The sequence below is a fragment of the Corvus moneduloides genome, chromosome 9, assembly GCF_009650955.1.
Source record: "Corvus moneduloides isolate bCorMon1 chromosome 9, bCorMon1.pri, whole genome shotgun sequence".
Classification (NCBI taxonomy): Eukaryota; Metazoa; Chordata; class Aves; order Passeriformes; family Corvidae; genus Corvus; species Corvus moneduloides.
In genome coordinates this window covers 30944195-30962375 of record NC_045484.1, presented here as the reverse complement: position 1 = coordinate 30962375, position 18181 = coordinate 30944195, and the positions used below count along the sequence as shown (strand labels likewise).

Genomic DNA, 18181 nt, shown 5'->3' with positions numbered 1-18181 from the left:
GTCTTCCAGGGTGAATGCCAGAAGGGCTGGGGCAGTGTGGATACAAACCACCCGGTGGCAGCATTCCCTTGAAATGCTTCCAGCTTTAATGTTCATTTGCCACGTGAAGCCCCTCAGCATTTTAATCTGGACTCTGAGCACTGAAATAAACCTTGGGCAAGGTGAAATAAAGACATTTTCCAACCATCTCGGCTGGGGGCACAGGGGGAGGTGGGAACACAAATTAAATGACTCCAAACAATTTCTTGCAGCACTGACTTTCTGCACCTGCCTTTGTAGATATCATGGTTGAAGAGTTTGTTGAATGTGGGCCTCTGGATCTGTTCATGCATAAGAAAAGTGAAGTTCTCACAACCCCATGGAAATTCAAAGTGGCCAAACAACTTGCAAGTGCCCTGAGCTACCTGGTAAGAGGCACCTTGGCCTAGTGGGGAACCCATTCACCCCCCCAGGAAGAGTGAAGTGGGAACACTCTGTTTCCCTACTCCTCCTTTTTCTCCAGTTTCTTCCCAGCTGTAATTTTGGATTTCAGCTTGGAGTATTTTAGAGATCCCCTGTGGTGTGGATACCCTGGAGCACTTGCAGAGCATCCCACTCACTGTTCTTTCCCTGTTTATCTGTAGGAGGACAAGGATTTGGTGCATGGGAATGTGTGCACCAAGAACATCCTGCTGGCCAGAGAGGGAATTGATTCTGAATATGGGCCTTTCATAAAGCTGAGTGACCCAGGAATCCCCATAACGGTGCTGTCCAGGCAAGGTATGTCCAGGGATCACATTCCCAGGGAAGGGGAAAGGGATGAATGTCATTTATAGCAGCCAGAACTGGCTCTGGAATAGAAGTAATCAGCTTTCACGGATCTGCAAATGCACAGTGGGTGTTCAGAGCATTCATTTCTCTTACAAAATGTTGTGTCCAGTGAGATAACACAGAAGGAATCTCAGTTTGTGGATGGCTCCAGGCACGAGCCTGTAAAAGCCACAGGAACATCCTTATGAAAACAGGGATTTGAGAATCAAGACTTCCCTGAAAGTGGACAGATTCTGCAGCTCCAGTTTATTTCAGACAAGAAACCAGCTAAAGGCTGGTTTTCCCTCCTGTGATATTCAGTGCCAATGTGTTTTATCCCAGAGCGCGTTGAGAGGATCCCCTGGATTGCACCTGAGTGTGTTGAGGATTCCAAAAACCTCAGCATTGCAGCAGACAAGTGGAGCTTTGGTACAACCCTGTGGGAAATCTGCTATAATGGAGAAATTCCACTGAAAGACAAGACCTTAGCAGAGGTAAAACTGTTACACAAACTTCACCTTGGATCCATCCTCTTGGGCCCTTCAGTTTTCCCCCTTGTCCCAAGTGCCCTGGAGCCCCTTTAGGCACTGGAAGAGGCTCTGAAGTCTCTTTGGAGCCTTCTCTTCTCCAGGCTGGACAATCCCAGTTGTCCCAGCCTTTTCTAACCCCTGTGTCCAGTTAGAAGCTGAGTGAGGTTCTCCCAAACAGCTCAGTGATTCTACTCTTGGGGTTTTTGGATTCCAAAGGGTCTCCCATGGACACTGCTGTTGCTCACTGCAATCTAAAGCACTGGAGTCAGTCTTGTTGTGCCCTTCCTGCCTGTGGCCACAGCCCTGCAGGGTTGGGAATGCCCATCCCAGCCTTGTCCCACCTGCCCCGGAGCTGTCAGGGCTGTGAGGAGCTCCAGGTGTGTCCTTGGCAAACATTTCCTGGTGCATAAATAACTGGGGAAACCTGGCAGGGAATGACTTCTGAAAGGGGAAACATTCAGCACCTTTTGAAAACTTGATGGATATAAAGTGGCTGCTCCAGATCCAGCACAAAAGGAATTCTCTGTTGGTAGGAGATCAGAGTTCCAGCTGAAAAGGATTTCCTTGGCAAGGCTCACACTGAGATAAGGATTTAATGGTCACATCCTTTCATGTAGAATCACTGAATTGCTCAGGTTGGAAAAGACCTCAGGAGCTCCTCAAGTCCAGCCATTGCCCCAGTTCAGAACTGTGAGTCACAGAGTTAAAATCCCTGGAATTTCCATTTGTTCCCACAGAAGGAGAGGTTCTACGAGGGGCACTTTGTGCTGGCCACACCGTCCTGCAAGGAACTGGCAGATCTGATGAAGCAGTGCATGAACTACGACCCCCACCAGAGACCCTTCTTCAGGGCCATCATGAGGGACATCAACAAACTGGAGGAGCAGAGTAAGGCACAGGGGGCACCTGGAGGGAGGGATCATGGAATCCTGGGGTGGGAGAGCTTGGGAGGGACCTTGAAGAGCTTCTTGTTCCAACCTCATGGAAGCTGAGGAACTGCTATGGAGTGGGAAGTTCACCAAATCTGGGAGTGGGTCTGAAAGCAGATCCAGGCTGCAGGTGTGGATGGAGGATTCCCTGTCAGAAAGCAGGTGGGATCTAAGGAAGGAAAGATGTGACAGTGGGAATTGAGCAGGGATGCCCTGGAGTGTCGAGACCATGCAGGAATCTGACCTGGGATGTTTTTCCCCTCCTAGATCCCGATATTGTCTCGGAGAAGAAACCCGTCACCGAGGTGGATCCCACTCTCTTTGAGAAGAGGTTCTTGAAAAGAATCCGGGATTTGGGTGAGGTAAGAGAAACGTCACCTACAGAACACAGAACACAGCCAGTGCTCCTGGCTGTCCCCACAGCCCGTGCTGTGCCACACAAACACCCAGATCAGTGCCTGGCTGTCCCCACAGCCCGTGCTGTGCCACACAAACACCCAGATCAGTGCCTGGCTGTCCCTACAGCCCGTGCTGTGCCACACAAACACCCAGATCAGTGCCTGGCTGTCCCTACAGCCCGTGCTGTGCCACACAAACACCCAGATCAGTGCCTGGATGTCACTGTCAGAGCATTATCCTCACGGATGTTCCTTTCTCTCCCACCCAGGGCCACTTTGGCAAGGTGGAACTGTGCAGATATGACCCAGAAGGTGACAACACCGGGGAGCAGGTGGCAGTGAAATCCCTGAAGCCAGAGAGCGGAGGGAATCACATCGCTGACCTCAAGAAGGAAATCGAAATCCTGAGGAATCTTTATCATGACAACATCGTCAAATACAAGGGCATTTGCACAGAAGATGGTAAATCTTGCAGAATATAAAAACGTCTATGGGTTTTCCTTTAGAATGTATAAATGTCCTGCCTGGAGCAGGTTTTCCTGTGGATTGGCTCAGGGGTGGATGATGGGAATGAGCCACGTGATGTTTAAAATGCTGCAGGTGCTCTGGGCTTGTACAAAAGCTGTTGGTGTTCCTGATGTGAGAAGGGTCTGCAAACTAAACATGCTCTGGTTTTTAGGAGGAAGTGGGATTAAACTCATCATGGAATTCCTTCCCTCTGGGAGCCTGAAGGAGTATCTCCCACGGAACAAGAACAAGATCAATCTCAAGCAGCTGCTCAGATACGCAGTTCAGATCTGCAAGGTGAGCTGGCCCCTGAGCCTGCAGCTCCTCTGTTCCAGCAGCAGGGTGAGGGGGCATGGAAAACATCAGGAACAAGCCCGTTCTCCTTCTCTATCCCCATAAAGCAATCTCTCCCGTACTTTGGGTGCTACTGGCACAAAGAGCAGCAGGGGAATAATGAGGTTCCCTTGCTGGAAAGTTTGCTGTGAAAAGTTGTTCCTGTGGGAGGATTTGGAGCTTTAGGAGGGATAGCAGCACTTGGAATGTGTGCTGGCAAGAGGGAAGGAGCAAGGTGCAGCTGTAAAGGGAGGAAGGGATGAAAGGGCAGAGCGTGGTCAGGCCATTGGAAGCATGAACTGGAGAAAAAGGCATTAAAGTATAGGAGAAATAAAAGGAAATAAAAGGCTTCTTCTCTCCTAGGGCATGGACTACCTGGGCTCCTGTCAGTACGTGCACCGTGACCTGGCAGCGAGAAATGTCCTTGTGGAGAGCGAGAACAGGGTGAAGATTGGGGACTTTGGGCTCACCAAGGCCATCGAGACGGACAAGGAGTATTACACCGTCAAGGACGACCGCGACAGCCCCGTCTTCTGGTACGGCCCCGGCACCAGGCTGCAGCCCAGGGACCTGGTGCTCCTGTACTCCCCAGGATTTTTTCTGTTTTTATAAGAGGCCTAAGTAAAGATACACCCTGAGAGCAAGGAAAAGGCACCTGGTGGACCGTACTCCCCTCTTGTGCTGTTTATCTCTTCCTGAACTTAATGATCCATTTTCCCAGTTTTGGGTTCGATCTCCTTAGTTTCACAGTGCCTTGCTGTGGAACACACACTTTATTACTTTTTGCTCTTTACTTGGCATCCCACATTAATTTACCTGCAAGGACTCTATAAAGAGAGCGTGGGTCTCGAGTTGCAGGGCTGTGAGCTCTTGGTGTGACGCTGTCCCCTCGTGTCCCCAGGTACGCCCCGGAGTGTTTGCTGCAGAGCAAGTTCTACATCGCCTCCGACGTGTGGTCCTTCGGGGTGACACTCTATGAACTCCTCACCTACTGTGACTCCGAGTCCAGCCCCATGGCAGTAAGTGGCTGGGAGAGAAACGGCTGCCAGAGCTCCTTAAATCCATCATTTTAAACATTTGGGGCAACAAGAAGAGCAATCAGAGAATCCCAGACTCATTTGGGGTGGGAGGGACCTTAATGCTCATCTGGTTCCACCCCTTCCATGGGGAGCACCTTCCTCCAGCCCCCTGGGTTTATCCTGGGAAACACCCTGGTGGTTGTCCTTGAAGTGGGGGGGAGGGATTCCCAGCTGATCCTGCTGTCCCCACAGGAATTCCTGAAGATGATCGGCCCCACACAGGGACAGATGACGGTGGCACGGCTCGTGCGGGTCCTGCAGGACGACAAGCGGCTGCCACGGCCGCCCACCTGCCCCGAGGAGGTGAGGGAGGGAGGGATGGATGGATGGAAGGAAGGGAGGGAGGGAGGGAGGGATAGGTACATAGATGGAAGGAAGGAAGGATGGATGGACGGAAGGATGGGAGGGAGGAAGGGAGGGATGGGTGGATAGGTAGGTAGATGGATGGATGGATGGATGGATGGATGGAAGGAAGGATGGATGGACAGATGGGAGGGAGGGATGGATAGGTAGATAGATAGATAGATGGATGGATGGAAGGATGGGAGGGAGGGAGGGATGGATGGATGGATGGATGCTCCCTGTTTGGACACTGATTCAGCCCCAGAAGGGTCACACCTCCCTGGTTCCACAGGCCTGGCCACTCAGGTAGGAAAACCTTCAGGAGTGCTGGAAAAAGGCATTTCCAAGGTTTTCAAGCATTGTTTTAAGATGTTTTTTGATATTAACATTCCCAAGTCCGTAGTGTCCCTTCAGCTGGGTCAAGGACTTGCTGTAGCACCTGGATCCATGAAAATTCCTTGGGAATCTCTCTGATTTTGGCAGTTCCGGGCTGCAGCTCCCCAGGTGGAACTGCTGTGTTGGTTTAAACCTGAACTGCCACAATGGCCCCTGCCCAGCACCTGAGGTGTTTCTGTTCATTCAGGGAGACTCTGCTCCATCACCTTCACTGGAAAACCCAATGAAATGTTTCATTCCTTTAAAAACTCCCTGTTTCTGCTGGCAGGTGGATCAGCTGATGAGGAAGTGCTGGATCTACAAACATGATGAACGTACCACCTTCCACAACCTGATCCAAGGGTTTGAAACAATTATGAGTAAAATGTAATGAATTCTTTTTATACTGTCAGGACTTTAAATGCCTAGCAAACTATCTATGCCCAAGGCTATTCCTTTTTTTTTTTTCTTTTACTCCTGTAATTTGTACTCTGGCTGGGCTGATGTGGTTATAAAGGATTCTTTTGCCAACAGATTGAAGAGTTGGATTAAAGGAATTTAAAAGTTTGGGCAAAATGAGCTTCAGCTCCCTTTGCTGCTGTTCTTGCAGGGCAGTTTTATCCTGCTCTGATTCTGGTTGTGCCACAACTGGAATTGCCCTGATGGATAATGTGAGCTGGGAAAATCCACTGCACTTCTCAGCTCAAAGCTGAGCCAGTGGATAGAAGAGGGCTCCATTAATAATTTTAAAGTTGGCTGACGAGATATCCTTCACATGCACTTAAATTCTAGTAACAAACGAAACAACTCTGGCATAAAAATACAGGGAAGGCAAAATTATCAACTCTTTTTAACCCACCAGGCCCCAGTCCTGAGCTCTTACAGGTATTTAAAAAGAAAGTGTTCAAAAATACCACCCCCAGAAGCGTGGAGGGGTGGTGGGCACAGAGAACCCCAGTTTTGGGATAAATAATTTGCTTTTCCTAACTCCACTCCCACATTCTACCCCCTGGAGCTCCCAGAGTGGATGTAGCCCTGGAGGGGGTGAATGTGCATCCCTGGTGCTTAGGGATGTGCAGGGAAGGAATGAATGGAGATGGAAAAGAACCCAGTCCATGGCCAGAATCTGAGGGGATTATCCAAAAGGAAAGGCCTGAGCACCCAGGGGTGTCCCAGGGAATAGGAACTTTAAAGAACATTTTGACTCACAGGCTTAGCCCATGAGTGGTTTAACTGGAAGCTCCTGCTGCCCCAGCTCCTAAACTTGGGCCATCATTTTTCCTCCCACACCGGGAAGTTGGAAAATGCTCTCAAGAGATACTCAAGTTTTGGCAATAATAGGAAGAGGTCTATATATATATATATATAAATATATATAAAAAATTGTAATTATGAGCTCCAAGGAGGTCAGATTTATTTTTACAGTGTTACTGTTTCTGTATGTCACGTAGGAAGCTGAATTCAATCTGTAAGCACTTTGTTACTCTTTATACAAACAAATCTAATAAAGAAATTTTTTTTTTCTCCACGTGCCTCCCTTTTTAATCAGAAATTAAACAGAGGTTTTAAAATGGAACTTCCAAAACCTTTTCCTACCTTACCTGATTTAAGGAGTCCAGGGCTGTTTTCCTCCCACAAAAATCCACTTGAACTAAGTACCAACAATTTATTTTCATTGAAAAGTGTAACAAGTTGAGAAAGTTGCATATACAAACAGTTGAAACAAAATATTACAAGTGAATTTATCAATACATACAGGCAGAATCCCAGAAAAGCTCCTGGCTCCTGTTTGTGAAGCAGTTCCAGCAGCTGAGGAAGGAGGGATTTTGATTGGGATTTTTTAAGCTTTGTAAATGTGGATCCTGGTCACATCCCAAAGCTTGAAAGGCAAAGTTTAAGACTTTACTTTAAAAAAAAAATCAGTATTGAAAAATGGCTTCAGGGTTCTCTAGCAAGGAAAAGGGAGGAGGTGGCTCCTGGCCTCGGTGAACCCAATCCAAATGGATTTGCAGCAGGATTCCAAGGGGGAAAGCCTTGGAATGAGGGCTGGCTCCTCATTTACCTGTCATAACAGTGATGGCAAAAGGAAGGAAGGACTGCTGATCTCCAGCTCCAAGGACTGATGGCAGAAGAGAACAACTTGAGCCAGAGCTGATAATAAGCTAAAAATACAAAAAGTCTTAAAAAAAAAAAAGGGGAAAATACACTCAAAACTGGGAAATTATGTGGGGTGGCCCAGGAAGAGCTGTCCCACACTTGTGGAAGGAGGATGCTGCCTCACACTGCTGCAGCCACACACTGGGAATTGTGTCCTCCATGGAAAAGCTGTGGATTCTCAGCCTAAAAACAGACAAAGTTATTCCACTGTCCAAGGATCAGCTCTCCAGATCCCAGGGAATATTCCAAGGCAGCACAGGATAGCATCTCCCTTTGAACAGCCATTTATTGAGAACATCACCGAGGCTCTGGGAATACATTTGGTATCGCTCCATTCCAGGATTAAGAAGAAATACTAAAAATTGAAAGGCTGTAAATGCAGAACTCTTAATCCTGGAAAAAGGAAAGCTGGGAAAAAACCACCCACATTCTGAGTTAAAAAAATACAAAATAATTACTATCAAGACTTCCTCTTTTAACTTCCTCAGGCTGAGGACTGGAGAAAGGATCAGCTTTCCTTCCTCCGGGTTTTTATTGCTTTCAGCTGGAGCTGCCCCAGCTCCCCAAGTCCCTGTGCTCTGTCCCTCAGCCCACAGGTGACAAAGCCAACACTGTCCCCTCCTCTCCAAATCAAAGCAGCCACCACCTTCATCACACACATCCTGTGTCCTTGGATGTGCTGGGACAGAGCTGGCTCCTCTTGGGACACTCACCCCACACAGAAAGAATTCCTTGTCTGAAGTTAAGGCAGCAATAAATACAGAGGGATTCCCACCTGCCTCCCTTCCCCCGGGCAGGGCTGGGAATGGAGCAATCCGTGGGAATGGATCAATACACGCGCTTCTTCTTGAGGGAGGATTCCGAGTAGCGCACGGCCCCACCGGGAGCCGGGAATTCCACGGGGCCGGGCTCGGGGGAGGACATGAGGTACGAGGAGCTGCGCTTCGGGGCCACCTGCGGGCAGGACAGGACAAGTGACACTCCATCCACAACCACCACTGCCAATGAACAGCGCTCCAGCCTGGGAATTCCCACACCAGGAGCTGGAAGTGAGGCCAAAGGCCCGACTCCTTCGGCTTTGAGGTCCAGCTCACGAGTCCCGGCTCACGAGTCAGGGTTTGTGCCCTTTCCCTAAAAAAACCCCCCTGATAAAAGCAGCAGTGCCCCAGCACACATGAGGTGCCTGGGCCACGCCGCCTCATTCCACGGCACGTGGATAAAATCCAGTGGGATAATGGCCATGGTGGCCTGCAGCTGCTCCAGACATCTCCAGCCTTTAGGATGAGGCACTTTTCATACCTCCTGGAGAGCTGAAGGGGTTGAACAGTCCTGGCCGAGCTCCGTGCCAAGCCAGGGGTGAAGGATGTGCTTTCCAGCCATGCCAGAACAGGTCTGTGCAGGATCTCAGGCCCTGGCCCTGCCTTCACACAGGAGTGAGGGATGGAGGGAGCAGCAGTGGATCTCTAATCTGAATTTCAACTCCAAGGCCTCACTGTGACACACAGGCAGCCCTGAGGGGCACAGCTGCTCTAACGCTGCACCAAGGGCTCCCTGGCTTCACTTTCCCTTTGGAAAAACCTTTCTTAGCAGCTCTCCAAGCACCCTGTGCTAGGTCACAGTCACACACTGCTCCTGCTCAGTCTGATTTCATCCTGGGGGGCACCTTCAGCAGAAACAGAAAATTGTTTTAGGAAAGACTTCAGTTTTCCCCCATCCTCTCTACTGCAGTTCTAAAAGCCACGGGGATGTCGCCCATGTCCTGTAAGCCTCCACCAGGTTCTGGCTCACTGATGCTTCACACAAACCCCCCTGACCCTGCTCCTCCTGAAACAGCAGGATTAAAAAAAGGCCAAAAAATGCAGGATCCAAACAAGCTGCAGGGTCCCTGCAAGCACAGACACACGAACACACTCTGAACGGACCGAGCCTCCTGGGGAGCAGCCTCTTCACTGAGGTTTATCTGCAATTCCAGCAGTTTGGAGGCAAACTGTGCTGCTGTGTCTGTGCCAAGGGACTGACCCTGCTCCTCCTGCCTTTTATGGTTTCTGGCACTAACACCATCATCCCAGGGAGCTGTTCTTCATCACCCCAGGAACCTCTCTGGAGATAAACTGAGAGGTACTGCTTGGCTCAAACCCCACACTGTCTCCTCCTGTTGCCATTCCATCATTTCCAGCCACATCAGAGCTGTTGGGAATCCAAAAACTCCATTTTTTGATGTCCCAGCCCCCAGCCAGCTCTACCCTGGAGTCAGGAACTGCTGGAGTTAGAAGGAATGCACTGCCTTCTAAATCACCAAAAAAAAAAAAAAAAAAGGGAATCTCATGCCCAGTCTAATGCCAGAACTGAACCCAAGGGATTTAATGCTGGGATGGAAGGGCCAGGGCCCTCAGCTCTCCCATCCACGAAAACAGGAGCAATGGGATTTACCTACAGCACAGGGACAGGAACTCCTCAGGAGTTCTAAATCCTAACCAGGCTCCATAAACTGGCCCTCACTCTCCCTAAAGCATTCCCACTCCTTTTACTGATGAAATTTAAGTGTCCACTGGAGCACCAGCCAAGGCAGCTTTGCTCAGTGAGTGTGGCTGAAGAAAGCTGCAGCTGACATCAGCTGTAAATCCAAACACAAGCCATTTTAAAATGGTTTTCCCCCAGGATCCAGTCAAGGGGCTGTTGTAACCTGGATGTTGCCCTGAGCTGCTCTCTCCCCTTCAGAGGTTCTAACCCAGTGCAACCCATCTGCAGCCCAGGCAAACACCCATTTCAATCCAGTGGGAACCTCCTCCTCCTCTCTTCACTCCCTACTTTATTTGCCTCCTTCCAGGCATTTCTGCACACTCACACCTCTCCAAGAAGCTCCCAAACAGCCAGCCTTGCTCTGCCTGTGGGTTTTGGGGCACTGAGGGAGCTGATCCCCAGGGACTGGAGGGCTCTGCAGCGCTCTGGGGCTGGCCCAAGCGCTTCTCACATTCCTAGGAACCGACTGGAGGCAGGGATGCACTGGGAAAGCTCCACTCGGGGGCAGCACCAGACAGGGAAGCAGCGTCTGCAGCCACTGCTCCTTCTCTCCTCTCACCTTCTTTAAGGGGTTTGCTGCAGGAGGCTGCAAGCCCGGCTGGGATCCCTGGGCTCCACTCAAAAGGGCAGGCACCACCTGCAGGCAGGTGCTGTAGTCTGGGAAAGATCCACCTGGAGATTCCTGAATGGGATCCATGAAGTGGAAGGAAAAAAAGGTTTTAATAATGCCTTTTTTTTTCTATTGTGATGAGCTCTCAACAGGTATGGAAATACCTGAGTCACACTCAGTTGGTTACAAGAGGTGCAATTCACAGCAGCTCGGGCATGCAGCAATTCCTGGAGCAAAATGTGGGCTTTGGATGGTGGTTTAATTTGTGTAATTCCATTAAAAAGTGCCTTTCTCCTTAGCCACAGAAACCTCAGCTTGGGCACAGCACAGCCCTTCAATCCTGGGAAATTCAGCACTGGGAAATGCCATTAATGGTGTGCTGCTTCCTGGTGGGAATATTTTAATACACTCCTGAACTTTCCAGGTGATTTTGGATGGTGGGATTTCAGACAGGGATATTTTGGGTACGAATCCCAGCAGCAGTGACCATGCAGTGCCCTCACCCCACGCTCTCCAGCCCCTCATTCCTGTGCCAACACACAAAGCAGGTGTCCTAAAGCTGATGGGAGGAACAGCCAGTGGAGACAGCAAGCAAATGAAATTCTTTCTCACCTCGGAGGCTTCATTTTCAAAGCCATCCACTCTGGCCTGGGTAGAGTGATGTGCCTGAGCATAATGTTGGTACCACTGCTGGACAGCCTCCTACAGAGGAGCAGAAATCCTCTCCCATGTCTGCCTACAGTTCTTAACAACCCAAAGCTCTCCAGGAAGCACCAGAACACCTTTAGCACCAATGATGAAGCTCAAATCAAACATTTACAATTATGGTAAGTGCTAAAAAATACAGGAGGCACCACTGCCCTGGCAGTGAGGCTGGGACAACAATTCCTGTTATGGGAACACCTTCAGGGATGGGGCAGCCACAGCTGCTCTGGCCTCCCCACCCTCCCAGCCAGGAATTCCTTCCCAAGATCCCATCCAGCCCTGCCCTCTGGCACTGGGAAGCCATTCCCTGTGTCCTGTCCCTCCATGCCTTGTCCCCACAGTCCCTCTCCAGCTCTCCTGGAGCCCCTTCAGGCACCAGATCTGATCCACGAGGTGTCAGGCCCCTGGCACAGCTCCCTGCTCTGTGCAGTGACCCTGTTCACCCCACCCCTCTGGCCAGGCTGGGACTCTCCCAATCCAAACCCTCTGCATCCTCCAGAGCCACCCGACTCCAGAGCTCAGAGATCTCCCTGGCAGCAGCCCAGCAGAGTCTCTGTCTCCCCACTGACAACCTGGGGAGGAGGCAGTTGTCAGATTTGATCTGTACACAGTTACAGTTTTATACAGACTCAGAATGGTTAATGAAAATATGTGAATGCTCTTTCCCAGTGTCCTGTGGAACTGGCTCTGAGCACTGCAACACTCTCCAGACCCTCCACCTCATGGCCACGCTCTGATCACCACATGGGGCAGATGGGGAGCACATCCTGTGCACTGAAACCAGCTGGCAAACATCCCCCAAGCTGTGCAGGAACTGGGAGGCAGAGCTGTCTTCCCTGGGATCCAGCCAAAGTTCAAGCCTTAAAAACTTCGGGGGAAGGCAAAGAGGAAAAACTGCCTGGTTCTGAAAGCAGACAAAAGCCAAGGCAGAGGTTGGGAGAAGGCATTTTTTAGTGAGTGCCCCGAGTTCAGGCTCTCAAGAAGCAATTTTTCAAGGGTTGTGATTTCAGCAGGGAATGTTCTTTGTGCTACATCTACTCTGAACACTGAAAGAGAGAAAGTGTCAGTGGAGAGGCTCAGCCCCAAGAGGAGGCAGGAGGAGCACCCAGAAAAAACAAGGAGCTCTGGGAGAATCCCAGAGGCTCCAAGGGACACCAGGCTGTGGAACTCCTACCTGTGGGTATTCCCCAGGCTGCTGGGAGTAACTGAAATAATTTTCCATTGCATGTTGTGATGCAGTTCCCTGAGACACAGCAGCATCCATGACATTGTTTGGAAGGCTGGTCTGCTGCGGAGGACTGGAGGCTTTGCTGGCAATTGCTGCTGGGAACACAAAGAACGCAGTTTGAATAAAACCTGGCTTGTAAAAAACATATATATTAGGTTCTATTCCAGGATTAAAACTGAATTTTGCCTCTTCAGATTAGGCTGTGCCCCAAATTAATCAGTGCTACTAATAACTGAAAGGTTTCTAGAAGTTTGTGAGCTCATTACTTCTGAAAATGTACCCCTGTTTAACCATCAGGATAAATTACTTCGCAATTTTAAGACACACTACAAGATTTCCTTGAGGATTAATGCTGTGGTCACTGGATTTACCAGGCAAACAGAATAAATATTTGCCACACTGTGGCTGTGGAAATTTGCACTGAAATCCACGAAATGTTTGCTTACCTGGCAGACAGATGCCAGGCAAAACACTTGCCAAATTCAAGTAGGGGTTGGTGCTCAGCCGAATTTCTTTTGGGGGTTCCCCAAGCAGAGAAGTCTGTTTCTTCAAGGGAGTCTGAAAAATGGACAGGGCAGTTTGCATTAAATTCATGTAAAATTGATCAGAAATAACCTTAAGTGGCCCAGCAGGGTCTTGGAAAAAGCTTAGCCCTATGAAAAAAAAAAACCTTTTGAAATAAAATGAAGCTTTTGAAGTCAATCCCAATCTGGACACATTGCCTGCACTTTTTTTTTCTTCCAAATAGTTTTTGTAGGAATGTTTCTCTTCAGACTGAAAGTTCCTAAAGGGTATTACAAAACAAACAAACAAAAGAAAACCTTTTATATGCAAGTGAAGGAATAATAATCACTCTAACAATTCCAGATGCAGGGAGTGAAAATATTAAGTAGATGGCCAAAACAAAATCAACTCTTTTCACTTGGAGACACAAGGAAATAAAGGCCAAATGTTAGGAAAATAATGAATTAAGCACATGTTTCCCCATAAATGTCAAAGTATTTATGTATATTAAAAAAAAGGTAAATTTTTTTAATGGCAGAAAAAAACTCTGAAAGAATGAGACCACTTAAATCCCATCCCATCATTCTCTCACACCTCACCTTCAAGGGAATAAATAATATTTTAAAGAACTGATAATTTAAGAGTGGAAAATTTATATAGACACACACACAACCACCTGGAAACCCAAAGGCCTCCCCACACCAGCAGAACTGCTCCTGATTAATCATGAAATTCAACCACGAGTTCAATTTTTGGCCTTTAAAAGAGACATTGCCCCTGAGATTAATTTCATCATCAAACACTGTGAGGGCAAACACATGGAAAAAAGCCCTCCAGCACTGTGGAGATTCCTTTGTTCACTCAGCTGGACCACCAAAGAGCAGCATTGTTTTCTCCCTATTATTCATAGCTGCAATGACCTTAAGAAGTCTCAAGGATGCTCCTGGGATGCAGCAAATTTTACAGCGAAGACGCAGTCGAAGTTAAAATAACGAAGAGAAAGAAAAGGAAGAAGAAAGAAGGCAAAGGCAGTATTTGTGCTGCATGCTCCTTACCCCCAGGTTTGAGTCGGAGTTTTTGAGCTGGCTGCGTGGTTTGGAGTGGCCAGCCCGCAGAGCTCCGGCGGGAAGGCTGGGCAGGGCCTGAGGGAAGGGCTGCGCTGCCGGCACGGCCTCGGCTGCGGCTTTGTCTGGAGCATTGTTTGGCCCGGGAAGAGCTTGTCCAACAATGTGCTGATTTGGGAAGAATGGCAGCATGCCCATCCCTGCTGCTGCTGCTGGAATGGGAGCTGGGTTAGATGCTGCAGCCAGCCATAAATGGAGAAACTTTGCTGTTAGATGGGATTTATCACAAAGGGTTTGCTTGTGGGGTTTACTGAGGGAGGAGGAAAACACTTCCAGAGCTACTTCACTGGTTTTTGTTCTTTTACCATCCCACAGGCAAACACCTCCATTTCAAGCTGATACAATAAAACTCTGACTTTTCTAAACATTCCCTGTGATAACTTACTTAGTGCTTCCTGTCATTTTCAAAAAAACTGGGAACAACATCCTAGAGGATGCTGGACGGGACGCAGGGGGAAACCCCACCTCAACTGGCATTAGGAAGAATTCCTGAAACTGAAGAGCTGGAAAGTGTTCTCCAAAATGAAAATCTGGATATTCAGAGGAGCTTTCTGCCCTCCCCTGGCAAACCTTTCCTTGCTCCTGGTCACTGCCACGACTCAGAGGATTGCAGAACACAGGGATCAGCGGAAGAAACAAGATCAGAAAATCCTGGAATGGTCTGAGTAGGGAGGGATCTTAAAGATCATGCAGTCCCACCCCTGCCACGGCAGGGACACCTTCCACTGTCCCAGGCTGCTCCAAGCCCCATCCAACCTGGCATTGGGCACTGCCAGGGATCCAGGGGCAGCCCCAGCTGCTCTGGGCACCCTGTGCCAGGGCCTGCCCACCCTCCCAGGGAACAATTCCTGCCCAATCTCCCATCCAGCCCTGCCCTCTGGCACTGGGAAGCCATTCCCTGGGTCCTGTCCTTCCATCCCTTATCCCCAGTCCCCCTCCAGCTCTCCTGCAGCCCCTTTAGGCACTGGGAGGGCTCTAAGTTGTCTGTGGAGCCACCTCTTCTCCAGGCTGAACCCCCAGTATCCAACTGATCTTTCCTCATAAATACTGAGGGCATCAGTGGCACAGAAATTTGCATTCTAACTGACATCTGTCACAAACTGGTTGTTAAAACAAAATGAAGGCAAAAAACCTATTTGTGGTGCCTCTCAAGCAACTCACATTTACCTGCTTTGAAAAACCCCACAAAAACGTCACCCCTAACTAAAAGCATATTCCAAGTGTACAAAAAGAGGCAGTAACTGAGCAAGCAGAGTATTGAACCACCTGCTTTTGTTACACAGGGACAAAGTCAGGTGCATAATGTGAAGCTGGGCATTTCTACTCATTTGGGATGAAATAAAAAGTCATTTACACTTGAGAGCTTCTCCTCGTGTTGCCAGGCCTGAGCTCACTGCTGGCATCACCCCTATCCCCAGTACTGTCTGCAGGAGCATTGTTGGAGGTTCTCCCAGCAAACCTGGTTTCTAAAAGGAAGAAGAGAAAACTGTGTAAATGATTAAAATAATCTGTTCATAGCTATTCTTTATAACTTCCACGTTCTCAACCTTTTCAGCTCCACTCAACTGTTCAATTAGCACAGAAGCACAGAATGGCTGGGTTGGAAGGGACCTTAAAGATCATGGGCAGGGTTACCTGATGATAAAAATTACTTATTTTAGGAGTTGTAAGACTGTTCAAAGAGAGTCAAAGCTGTGGGGGTGGCCTTACACTGTTTGCCTGCATGTTTTCCATCTTCAGGAGCTGCTGCTGGGGCAGGGGCAGGTGAGCAGGGCTCTGCAGCAGCAGGTTGGAGGTGCTCCCCAGAATTGAGCTCTGAGAAAGGATTAAAACAAGGGTTAGTTGGCAGTCACAGAGAACAGAACATCCTTGAAACATTTTCACACGGTACTGCTTGATGAAATTTAAGATTCTGAGTTAAGACAGCAAAGGAAAATAACAATTTCCTCCACAGAACTAATTTTGCTTCCGAAAAATATCCCAATATGTTTCCCCCCACAACAATCACCATGAAATCCTACTCCAGAGCCATTAAAAGCTGACAAATCACAGTGCCTGCAGATTGGCAAGTCTATAAAATATCCACACTGTTCATTCAAAATATTCTGGATCAGTTTGCCACCAGAACTGAGCCACTTAATTAATAACTTGGGGGCACCACCTTCAGACTCTGTCACTGGTATATTCAGCATTATGAGCTCAGGCCAGCACTGAGGCTTAAAGTAAACTTTAAAAGACATCAAGGTTTATGCTACAGGCCTGGAACTGTCTGGCAGCATCATCTGCCAGGTAAAACAGAGGTTGTTCTATAGGTTGTTGTACAAATATAAATATACAGGACACTGTGATCATGCCAAGTACAGCCTTCATAATTTGGTGGGTTTTTTTGAGATCTCCTACATAGGAAAGACCACCTAAACCAGGGAATGAAGACTGCAAAGCACCTCCCAAATATTTCCAAGCCTAGGCTGTGTCTCTGGGTGGCAGGGTTAAATTCCCTGGGGAAAAATTCCCTCTATGCCTAAAATATTATCTTCTGGACTCAAAAATGTGCCTTTTCAAACAAAAATGTGCCATATCTAGATTAGTTATGCATCTATTTTAATTGTCTCAGTGATTTCCAGGAGAAATTATCCAGGGCTGTTTATTGTCACCAGTGCCAGGGGTTGTTCCTTCCAAACTTGGCTACAGCAACAAAGCGAAGTGGTCCAGTTGCAAAACTTTCAGAAATAAAGAGAGTGGAAAAATCAGTTTGGTCAGAATTCTCAGAGGAAAGGCTCTGGATTTATAAAGACTTAATAAATCGCTGGATGACTGAGAAAAACATCCCTGAGAAAGCTGAAAATGCATTATTTTGGCACAGGATAATTTGTAACTAAGAGAAATTAAAAGCAACAAGTTGAAAATCAGGCTACCTCGAGTTGAAAGATTACTGGGTGAATAACCTTCAGATCCCCTCTGCTGAATCCCTTTTTAATAATTATTTTAAAATGTTTCATCTCATTATGGCACTTTACAAATCCCCAAATACAAAATACAAACCCAAGACATGCAGGGAGGTGAATCAGTGTGACTGGGGAGGTGTTTCAGTGACAACACCGAATTTCAAGACAATAAAAATAAAACAGAGACCTGGTTCTCTGGCTTTAGAGAATGCTCCAAAATAAATCATCCAAGAAGAAAAAAATGTGCCTTACAGAAGAAACTGGGATCATCAAATCCTTATAAAATTCAGGTTTGGAGCTCATTAAATGACAGAAAGCTCCCAGGAAGAGAATTTTAAGTCTCTGGACAGAGAAAACACTGAGGTGTTTGGCTGCAACTCTCCCAAGGCAAAAACCACTGGAAAAACCTTTGAATCATCATCAGTCCCACTGTTAATTGTGTAAAACATCCCTGGCTCCAGCTGTGAGCACCAAACACTCACACTGCCTTCCAAGGAAGCAGAGGCTGAAGAGACAGCAGCAGGAACTTAAACAGACCAATTGAAAATGTCATTTAAATTAAAAAAAAAAAACAAAAAAACCAAAAAACGAAGAATGATGTATTTTTTTTATATGGACAAAAGTAACCCATTGGATGGGGCAAAATGAAGCTGCATTTATTCAAAATGAATATATTCACCTACCAGTTTTTAGAGAAAAACCAGAAAAGCTCAATATACTTAACAAAAGGAGTATTTCTGCATTTTAGTTGGGTCTTTTCTAAGATCTCTAAGTCTGTCTTTGCCAAAAGAACAGGAGAAATAACTGATGCTGAAGGAGATTTTATTTTTTACATGGAATTTCTGAAATAGCAGAAATAGTAAGGCCAAGTGATTGATCCCAGTCCCTTGCAGGTATTAGGGCAAATCCCTACCATGAATATTAAATTCAATTTTTGGCTCCTGGCAGAGCTGGAGGAATCCTTGAGAGAAGCTCAGCTCAAGGCACAAGGTTGTGGGTGCATATTCTCATTCTCAATTTCCAGCACAAACTCATCCCAAAGATCCTTCCCATTATCTTTCAGGAATTCTGGTGTCCATTTGGAATTACAGGAGAACCCTGGAGGG

The 18181-nt window shown here is 47.8% G+C and overlaps 2 protein-coding genes across 8 annotated transcripts in view; one reads left to right on the top strand and one right to left on the bottom strand.

Annotated features, from left to right (window-relative positions):
* The window catches only part of JAK1 (Janus kinase 1), a 44980-nt gene extending 38174 nt beyond the window's left edge, over positions 1 to 6806 (top strand). For both annotated transcript variants that reach the window (XM_032117515.1, XM_032117516.1), the window contains exons 15-25: positions 280 to 407; positions 624 to 759; positions 1132 to 1283; positions 2057 to 2207; positions 2516 to 2610; positions 2916 to 3108; positions 3326 to 3450; positions 3850 to 4022; positions 4388 to 4505; positions 4758 to 4868; positions 5572 to 6806. In XM_032117515.1, the coding sequence (XP_031973406.1) occupies positions 280 to 407; positions 624 to 759; positions 1132 to 1283; positions 2057 to 2207; positions 2516 to 2610; positions 2916 to 3108; positions 3326 to 3450; positions 3850 to 4022; positions 4388 to 4505; positions 4758 to 4868; positions 5572 to 5673 (1484 nt within the window). In that variant the 3' untranslated portion in view covers positions 5674 to 6806. The remainder of the gene's footprint in view (positions 1 to 279; positions 408 to 623; positions 760 to 1131; positions 1284 to 2056; positions 2208 to 2515; positions 2611 to 2915; positions 3109 to 3325; positions 3451 to 3849; positions 4023 to 4387; positions 4506 to 4757; positions 4869 to 5571) is intronic.
* Positions 6807 to 6923: 117 nt separating this feature from the next.
* RAVER2 (ribonucleoprotein, PTB binding 2) overlaps positions 6924 to 18181 on the bottom strand; it is a 36518-nt gene continuing 25260 nt past the window's right edge. The window contains exons 7-14 of one of the 6 annotated variants that reach the window (XM_032117517.1): positions 15841 to 15945; positions 15485 to 15596; positions 14062 to 14282; positions 12949 to 13060; positions 12449 to 12597; positions 11182 to 11271; positions 10519 to 10641; positions 6934 to 8393 (exon numbers count right to left, since the gene is read on the bottom strand). In XM_032117517.1, coding sequence (XP_031973408.1) covers positions 8268 to 8393; positions 10519 to 10641; positions 11182 to 11271; positions 12449 to 12597; positions 12949 to 13060; positions 14062 to 14282; positions 15485 to 15596; positions 15841 to 15945 — 1038 coding nt within the window. In that variant the 3' untranslated portion in view covers positions 6934 to 8267. Of the gene's footprint in view, positions 8394 to 10518; positions 10642 to 11181; positions 11272 to 12448; positions 12598 to 12948; positions 13061 to 14061; positions 14283 to 15484; positions 15597 to 15840; positions 15946 to 18181 lie in introns of all 6 variants that reach the window. The other 5 variants (XM_032117518.1, XM_032117519.1, XM_032117521.1 and 2 more) reach the window with 5 other exon arrangements.